This window comes from Lampris incognitus, chromosome 6, assembly GCF_029633865.1.
Source record: "Lampris incognitus isolate fLamInc1 chromosome 6, fLamInc1.hap2, whole genome shotgun sequence".
NCBI lineage: Eukaryota > Metazoa > Chordata > Actinopteri > Lampriformes > Lampridae > Lampris > Lampris incognitus.
The window spans coordinates 12,814,280-12,823,924 of NC_079216.1; the positions used below are offsets into that span (position 1 = coordinate 12,814,280).

General features: G+C 46.5%; 1 protein-coding gene across 11 annotated transcripts in view; it reads right to left on the bottom strand.

Moving 5' to 3' along the window:
* The window catches only part of atp2b1b (ATPase plasma membrane Ca2+ transporting 1b), a 50,391-nt gene extending 41,707 nt beyond the window's left edge, over nt 1-8,684 (bottom strand). For all 11 annotated transcript variants that reach the window (XM_056282715.1, XM_056282713.1, XM_056282710.1 and 8 more), the window contains exons 1-2: nt 8,489-8,684; nt 611-808 (exon numbers count right to left, since the gene is read on the bottom strand). In XM_056282715.1, the coding sequence (XP_056138690.1) occupies nt 611-808; nt 8,489-8,684 (394 nt within the window). The remainder of the gene's footprint in view (nt 1-610; nt 809-8,488) is intronic.
* Nucleotides 8,685-9,645: the final 961 nt, after the last annotated feature.

Below are 9,645 nucleotides of genomic sequence, written 5' to 3' on the forward strand. Positions count from 1 at the left end.
CAGGCAGGAGTATTAACCCTAACACGCATGTCTTTTTGATGGTGGGAGGAAACCGGAGCACCCGGAGGAAACCCATGCAGACACGGGGAGAACATGCAAACTCCACACAGAAAGGACCCGGGGTGGCCTGTGGGGTTCGAACCCCGGACCTTCTTGCTGTGAGGCAACAGTGCTGACCACTGGGCCACTGTGCCACCCCACTGATGGCGAAGGCTGCCATGCAAGGCGCCAACCAACTCACCAGGGGCATTTAGGGGTTCAGTGTCTTGCTCAAGGACACTTCGACAAGCTCTCTGGAGGAGCCGGGGATCGAACCAGCGACCTTCCGATTGCTGGACGACCCGCACTCTACCTCCTGAGCCATGCTGCCGTAGTATGAGGCATAATTAATAAAACTGGTACTGCGTTCAGAGGCTGGTGAAAGCTTCACGCCAACTTGAGTTCTGGCAAGACAACACTGAACGCTGACTGTCCTGAGGGATGACATCACTACTAATCAGCAGGGTAAGCGTCCCAAGTCCTTCAATTGATGAATCGATACCTTCATAATATTTTGAACTTGTTATGGGGTTAAAAATGAAGAAAAAAAGATACAAGTTTGCTGACTTACTCTCTCTTTCGGCATCTGGTGGTTTGTAAAAAGAAAGGCCTAGTGAGATTATGGCTGCCACCTCCAGGATGATGAGAGTCACATCCTGCAAGGCTTCCCACACTAACTGAAGAAAGGTTTTTGGCTTTTTTGGAGGTATAAGGTTCTGCCCGAACTCCTCTTTTCTTCTACTGATGTCCTCAGAGGAACCATCTAACCCTAGAAGAGGCAAAGAAGAACAACAATCAAAATCTGTGTTGCATTTGGATTGTTAAATCACCCATACTCTTGACATTGGCGTTCTTATTCATGTTTTGTATCTACATAGAAACACTTAGCAGCTTGCTGTTAGTGAGGAAGGTGCTCAATGTCTTGCTCAAGGGCACTTTAAAAGGACACGTTGGGTGTTTTCTTGAAAACTCGATCAACATTTCTAGTTGCAGGGATCAAGCATGTAACCTCTGTCCTACTGGACAACAGGTTGGACTATGACAACAGGGCTATCCTGCCTAGATACCGTTTGTGCACACAGCATACTCATCTTCACACAAACTGTGTGATAGTAATCATGATGCTCATGTTCCTTTTTAATAGTCTGTCAGTGTTGGTTTACTCATTCGTGTTGTGAATTTGCTTATTCCATCCCAATACATGTGTATCAGCTCAAGTATACCCCCCCCCCAATTGTATCCGGCCAACTACCCCACTCTTCCAAGCCATCCCGGTCACTGCTCCACCTCCTCTGCTGAGCCGGGGAGGGCTGCAGACTACCACATGCCTCCTCCGATACATGTGGAGTCGCCAGCCGCTTCTTTTCACCTGACAGTGAGGAGTTTCACCAGGGGGACGTAGCACGTGGGAGGATCATGCTATTCCCCCTCCCCCCCAAACAGATGCCTTGACCAACCAGAGGAGGCGCTAGTGCAGCGACCAGGACACATACCCACATCCGGCTTCCCACCCGCAGACATGGCCAATTGTGTCTGTAGGGACGCCCGACCAAGCCGGAGGTAACACGGGGATTCGAACCAGCGATCCCCATGTTGGTAGGCAACGCAGTAGACCGCCATGCCCAGAGCTCAAGTGTATTCCATCGTCTAATCTGTGTTAATTGTGCGTCATTGTTGACGCACATGCAGTCAGAGTATCACATTACGGTGCAGTAAATGAATGCATTTAATACCCTATGTGGGCAGATGACCAACGTTGATTCAAAGCTAAGCTGACAATGGCACCGCACGAATGCGGCGAGTTGCCTGAGCGCGGCCACTGGCCCGCGCTCACAGAGCCCCGCACCTGACGGGGTGCAGAGCGTGGAAAATAAACAACGCTAACAGGCTTTCACAGATGCCAGCACTGCTCCTCAGCAGGGGCACAGTCGAAGTCACAAACTATGGAGGGCATAACTGTGGAAAGACAGTTAAAATGCACATTACGGCATACAAGGTTCGATCACTGGCTAAACACACACACACACACACACACACACACACAATTTCTTTTGGTTTTTTTTGACCTGTGAGCATCGGTTAAGGACAGGCAAGACACATCCTCCATTTCAGAGTACAAGCATGTGCTTGTGCCAAATAATAAAATATACTTTAAGAAAATGAAACCTTATCATGAAAGGAGAATGTCAGGCATCGCTTGATTCCCCTTATTGAAAGCCTTGCTAATGCACGGTACTTGTGTAGGCGTACCAACACTGCAACCGTAACAACAGTTGTGCATCTCTTCCGCATTGCTGCACCCTTGTATTGTGTATTGTGTAGATTTTAATACCTCCCAGCACTTTAGCGAGCGCTCAATATACCGGGACACACAAACACTGTAAACAAGGGCCTAAGCCTTTTCTTTCTATTTTTTTTTTTGCAATCGAGTAAAGTACATTAGTGCAGAGTACAAGGGTGCAGCTTTATGTTGGATGTCGGGGGGGTGGGGGGGGTGGGTTGAGGTCAATACCCTGCTAGGGCAACAAAAAACATTTATGTCAAGTTTTTTTTCCCCTTTCAAACGGATCTCTGGGATTTGGAGTGGTCAAAAAAAAATAATAACGCCAATTACCGGTATCTCCAAACAATGAACTGTAGCTTCGAGTCATAAGGATATTGTATGGAGGGGGGGGTGTGTGGCCTCCCCCCCATCTCTCCGGTAATGTAAACCGTGCTACGACGGCTCTTCGTCAGCTACCTGCTGCTTATCGGGGTAGTGTACAGCGGTGTGGACTTTCAGTCATCTTTCGGGAGACAGAAACAGAACCCACACCTACTTTAAGCCCATCAACTTGTGCAGAGGAGGGCAGCTGGGGATTAGTAGCCGATACATTACATAAGAAGAAAAAAAAACGTTAGCCCAAAGGGACAAACAAGGCAGAAATGACCATTTTCCTACCAAAATATTCTAATCGGCTTAGAATAATGTCCGGTTATGAGAATATGACAGAAACCGGTGACAATATCTTGAAACACGGTCGGACGCCTCCGTTCTTTCCAAAACAGGTAACGAGTTATACTCGAAACGAGAATTGCCTGAATTGCTTATCTTAGCAAATTACTCGTTAAGTCATTCTTTGCAGCGTGTCCTTTATGTGCATAACAGATGATATTACGTGCAGACTCACTGCGTCCATGCAAAAGTGCACGAGGCCGCAGCATGCACGGCTTGGTAGGCATCATTTTGAAGAACAAACCATCAGGAACAGGACAGGCAGCTTCTCACATGTTGACATGTTGCAATCATTTCAATTTCAACCCCCCCCCCCCCAAAAAAAAGGCAAAATTATGTTAATTGTAATGTTAAGCCCACTGAGGCAAATTTGTGATATTGGGCTATACAAATAAAATTGATTTGATTTGATTGAACTGTTTTAAAATGAGCTGCTTTTGACATTTCAAGCCTTGATTCGTTGTCAAGGCAAAACATCTGGGCACACATGCAATGAAAACGGTCCCCCTTCTCAGACTGGATTAAATCAGTTGCTTAAAAAAATCTCATTGCGAGAATACACACACACAAAAAATGTCTTATTCGGGCACCGTATTTCTTTATTTTCCTCTAACTCCCGTCAACAGACTTGTGGGCCGCTCATTTCCGCTCGCTGTGCGCTGCGGCAGACTGTGACCTAAACACCGCGAGATAAATTAGACACACGTCCGCGCGTGCACATCCGGGGCTCAGACGAAGCGCGTGGTGACACGCAGCGACTCCACTTCCCGCTTTCAGGTCCCCCGCGGGCGCACTCCCGTCACAACCTGCGTGCGACACATTTTTGCACAGCTGCTAATGGCGGCAGGCGTGTAGACGGCATGGCAAATCTGGCAGTGTGCAGCTGCACTCAGCGCTGACCCACCGAGTTGGGGTGGGGGTGTGGGGGGGGGGGGTCACCGTGCTTATTTTCACTAAATCCCTCGAAGCAATAGCGACGGCACTCCTCCTGACACTTTAAGCTTCGATTTCAACCCCAGGCGGAGAGCACCTGCGGGGCTCGAGCTGGAGCTGGCACGGCACCGGTGCCGGCCATCCATCTCGTTGGCTCAGCCAATGGGCTCCCAGTAGCCAGTGATGGGGGAGGAGGGAAGAAACAAAATACAGTTAGAAAATGGAAAAAGCATTAAAATACTGTTGGGCACGCGTGACAGATTAGTCCCAAATCGAACAATAAACTGCCATGCTCAGTGGTTTAAGGTGAGTGGGATTACTCAAGGTAAATCAGTCTGCCCCCACCTGTTGCTACTGAGATCTAGCACGGGGGGTGGGGGGTGGGGTTGCAGGCCTGCTAGTCCCTAGTTGTGAGTCTAATGGATTTTCCAATGTAGTCAAGCCTGACAGTGACATTTTAATGCTCTTTGTCAGTCGTGACACAGTGGGCGGGGGGAGAAACGGTGAGGGACGAGGAAATGCTACAGGTGTTTACTGAGTGGTGCGTGAAAGGGCCGAGGCGCATGAATAAATGATGGAAAAGCGAATGTCAAAGGACAGAACATGATACTTAGTGGAAAACGGACACTGTTGCGAGCCGGCGAGAGAGCCCTTGGCTCAGTCAACATCCACCTTCGGCTTGTTCTCAACCTCCCATCCCCAACGCCATCGCAACCTAGCAGATGTCACACTGCCCGAACGCCCAACATGGCCAAATACTGAATGCAAATGCATAATCTACTGCCTAAATGCTAAATAAAATAACAAATAGATAATAATAAATACTAAAATAAATGAAAGCATGACCAAATACTGAATGCAAATGCATTATTTGCTGCCTTGCACGTTTCCAGCACAGAACCCTTGCACTGGATGTAAGGTCCGGATATCTCCATGCCATGTGTTTGCCAACACGTTCACGTCATCTGACGCCAACGAGTCAACAGAGATGTGTGCGTTTATTCCACTCGGCTACTAAAAAGGATTCGGATTCCCGGTTTTCCATTAAGCTGCAGCATGTAACTGACATTAAAGTACAGCGATCACACGAAACTCGGATAAAGGCAACAGCCCAAAATACAATTAATAGGCACCTTGGCTAATGGGAATGCTGCAAAAAGGCGACAACCACTGACACTCATCAAATATGCATTGAGACAAGTCATGAATTAAAAGCTTTAAATAAATCAAAAGGGTAGAAAAGGGTTTGTTTTTTTCCTACACAAGAGTACCACCATGGTAATGTTTGCAGACAAGATAAAGTAAGTTGCAGTGAAGTGCTTGAATATGTTGAAAAATATTATTTTCTGTGGATGTCAACTTGCCCGTCTCGTACTCTAAGCAGTTTTTAAGAAGACATTGAGAATTTCATGCAAATGATACCTGACCCGGGTATGATGGTTGGCATGATTCATTAAAAAAAAACAACAACAACAATCTCATTCACTGAAAATCTCCCTTATCCTAAAATAAATTCTGACGGCCATATTCTGCCAGGCTAGCTCCACTTGTCACTGAAGATTTCAAGAAGCTTGTCAATATTTTGAAAAACGGCAGATAATCAAGATGTGATCACTTGATTCAATAAAACCCTCGAAGAAATATCAAAGAAAGTTGAATCAGTTCATCTGGATACAATGTCTATTGATGGATACGAAAATGTATCCATCGACAGACATTGTATCCGGATGAACTGATTCAACCTCCTTTGATTTTCTTACCTGGATTACTGAGCATGCATCAAGACCTTAAAGAAATACATTGAATTGAATTTGAAACAAGTGACATTACCTCATCCCGATCACAATATCTCTCACCCAATTAGATTAAATACATTTTTTAAGGTGGATATTTTGGCTGTGTGATCTCGTTATAATTGCATGGTGAATACATTCTACATGAATATATGAGTCATCGTGGTACGAACAGATAAGTTGCCCAGAATTCTACACTTTGCTGCAAGAAATAATAAGTTGGAGGTGAATCACACAACAGCTGCGTAGCTCACAACGCAGCTGTATGCATGTGTATGCGTTCAAGCAGGGGGGGGAGGGGGGGGGCGGGTTTCATTAATTGATTTGTATTCACATTTTCCAAATCATACGTTTACACAACCAAGACTGAATTATTCTTCCAAGTACTGTCGGACAATACGATGCCAGAAAATTAAGGCTATCTTATAGTAGCTTGTTTTTTTTTGGTTTTCGATAACCAATCTGACATGATCTGATTTGTACTAAGACAGCAAACATCACCCATATGGTGCTCAGTTAGAGCACTCATTCGTAATAATAATAATGATAATAATGATAACAACAACTAAATATTTACCCGGAGTTTGCCGATAGCCAACATCGAAATGTATCACAAATCAACAAAAGCTGTGTATATAGCATGACTATTATTTCTCCTCTGGCAGTCTACTGCATTGGGGCGCACACAGGAGAGATGCTTGAGTGAGCAAGCAATGCAAATGTGCTATTTAATCTTGAATCACAATCCCACCCCCCCCCCTTGAAATTTCTGCAAAGGTCACCAAAGTAATCATGCAGAATGACAATAAAGATGTGTTTCTGTACTCTGGCGAGCCATCTCAACAGTCTGTCCGGACTACGCAGCCATTGTGAACCATCAGTGATAAAACCATCAAATCCAAGTGTCACATAAGGCCAGCTGGCGAGGTGTACGGCAAACCGCTGTATGTTTATCCACTGTTAGTGTATCTCAGCAGGACAGGGACTGCGGCAAGGGCTTTGTTGTGTCTCGTAGGGGAGTAAGAACATATGATTGGCCTCTAAGACATGTCCAAAATAAAGCCTCTTAATGACTTTGAGAGATATAACCAGAGTTTCTTAAAAGCACCATCTCTGGTCCTTCCCCACCGAAGAATCTCGGCCCGTCTTCAACCCATGACGAACGAGGACGGGAGTGTTAAATTGCTTTTGGGACGCGCCCTCCTGTTTGCAGAACGGGGATGCAACGCATCGATCTGCTGCGTAGGAGCTGCTTTTTAACTAACCGTTTTATAGATAATAGAGTTTTGTGCAGCCATTCGAGTTGGGAACGTCCCTTTAGAAACCTGTTTTTCTTGCAAAAATATTGGATGTGACGATTTATTCTTGTGCCAGAATTTTTATTCTAATACTGTTTCAGGAAGGACTTGAGCAGAAAGCAGTCTCTTTTTTTTTTAATCCAGACAAGGAAACGGGTGGGCAATTGTCTAATTGTGGGGAACCGTCTCCCCCCCACTTGTAAGAGTCTATCGTCAGGTCACGTTGGTCTGTCAGACCTCTCATGATAACTCGCTGCCCTTGCTAATCGCCCCCCAGGCAGAGATGTGGTGTTAAAAGTACACGTAATGACAGTCAGTCCCCTTGGTACCTTGCTCTCAGTGCTAAAAGCCTTTATCCGACCACAAAGCACTGGGCTAAAGACCGTCCTAGCACTAATAACCCATAAGAACCTTATTCAAAAGATGATGTTCCCAAATTACTTCCCATTTTGGATAAAAACTCTTACTTCAAATTAATCATTTGATATGTCTAAAGCACAGGATGGAAATAAACAAAAATGGTACCATTATGTCAACCAAGTAAAAGCATAATTTTTTTCTGATATTGTGCTACACTATTAGTGGTTTGTGTAGTCCCTTTGACCAAATGGTGCCTGTCTCTGAAATAACACCGTCTATTGACAGCAACTGGACTCTGAGCAGAGTTAGCCTACACACGTGATGCTTGAAGGATACCAAGCCTTTCCTCTTCATGGACAGCAATAAAACTTCGCACTACTCTTCATGCAAGTATCTGGACCACAAGCCTCATTATTTTCCAAAATCTAAGGAAAACCAAAGGGGTAAGGAAGTGAACAACTTCAACAGGTTTTTTTGGGCCCCCCCCCCTCCTCCTCCTCCTCCTCCTGTTCACCCCAATGGTATCCGGTCAAATACCCCACTCTTCCGAGCCGTCCTGGTCACTGCTCCACCCTCTCTGCTGATCCGGAGAGAGCTGCAAACTACCACATGCCTCCTCTTATACATGTGGAGTCGCCAGCCGCATCTTTTCACCTGACAGTGAGGCGTTTCACCAGGGGGACGTAGCATGTGGGAGGCTCACGCTATTTCCCCCAGTCCCCCCACCGCCCAAACAAGTGCCCCGACCGACCAGAGGAGGCGCTAGTGCAGCGACCGGGACACATACTCTCATCCGGCTTTCCACCCACAGCCTCGGCTAATTGTGTCTGTGGGGACGCCCGACCAAGCCGGAGGTAACACAGGGATTCGATCCGACAATCCCTGTGTTGGTAGGCAACGGAATAGACCGCTACGCTACCCGGACACTTGACATTTTTTTAACAGCATGTGGCCCCCCAGTGCTTCCTGTCTTCCTGGCGACAACGCCTTTCAGCTTGTACAAAGGAGAGAGCAACTCTGAAAAAACACCCCTACTCGGTGTACTTTTCAGTACTGAGAGGCATACGTACCTTCGACAGGGGACGTTCTGAGCCTGGCACAAAGTCCATTCACGTCTCCGTAACACTCCTGGATCCTCGTCAGTCCCTCCAGTCCTCGGAGCTCCATGAGGGAGCGCAGCTCCTTGAGCGTGCAGCTGAATGCTGCATCGTGATTGGCCTCCGCACGACGGCCATGTTTTGAGCCACGGAAAGAGTTGTTGGCCATGTCTTCCTCTGGGGCACACCAGGAAGCAGCGGTGGTGAGAGCGAGATGGAGAGAGAAGAGAGGCCTTCCCGAGTAGGACACTCACTGGCAAAATCCCACGTTTCCCATAAACCACCGGCGTTCCTCAGGGATGTGGCTTGCTTAACATGAGAGAGCACGACTTGAACAAACAGAAAGCCATTTTTATTTGGTCCACAGATGCCCACTCTCTCATCGTGGCTGCTGGGGTCAGTGGTTATCTTTGGGGGTTAAGAGAGAACATCTAAAATGGGGAGGAAAAAAAAGAAAAAACATTTATTAGGCACACAGTCTTGAAATACAGCAAAACATGCTTCATTACTCGTACAAGGAATATGACCTCTACTACTAACAGGGTTGAGAACTTATTCAGCCCAATAGTTCATCACACAGCCAGCATATAGAAACTCCCCTCAGGCCTCTGACCGCTCATTTTTAATACGTCAATATATTTGCCGGTCAAAGGTGTAATGATGTTAAAGTAATGCCAACAAAAAGGGAATCAAACAGAATTCCAGCTCGGTCATGGGAATCTCCAAACTTCTCCACTAACCTTTCCCATCTCAGTCTAGATGGGAAAAGAAAATGAATAACACCCTGTTTCCCCTCGCCAGCTACAGTCCAGGCACCCTTGATAACCTCCCCCCCCCAACTCCAAATTGCTCCAGCAGAGATGCTCGGTGTGCAGCATCAGAGAACAGTATGGGCTGCTGCACCCTTCACATGTGTGACTGAACAGAGAGAGAGAGAGAGAGAGAGAGAGAGAGAGAGAGAGAGAGAGAGAGAGAGAGAGAGAGAGAGAGAGAAAGGTGTGTTCCATGCTGAAAGACTGTTTGTGGAGGACTGCTAGTTTCCTATGTGACTTCACAAGGTTATATGTAAGTTTCTCTATCTACGACTCTGAAAGGGCCGTGCAGATGTGTAGGAAAAACCTCATGGAGAT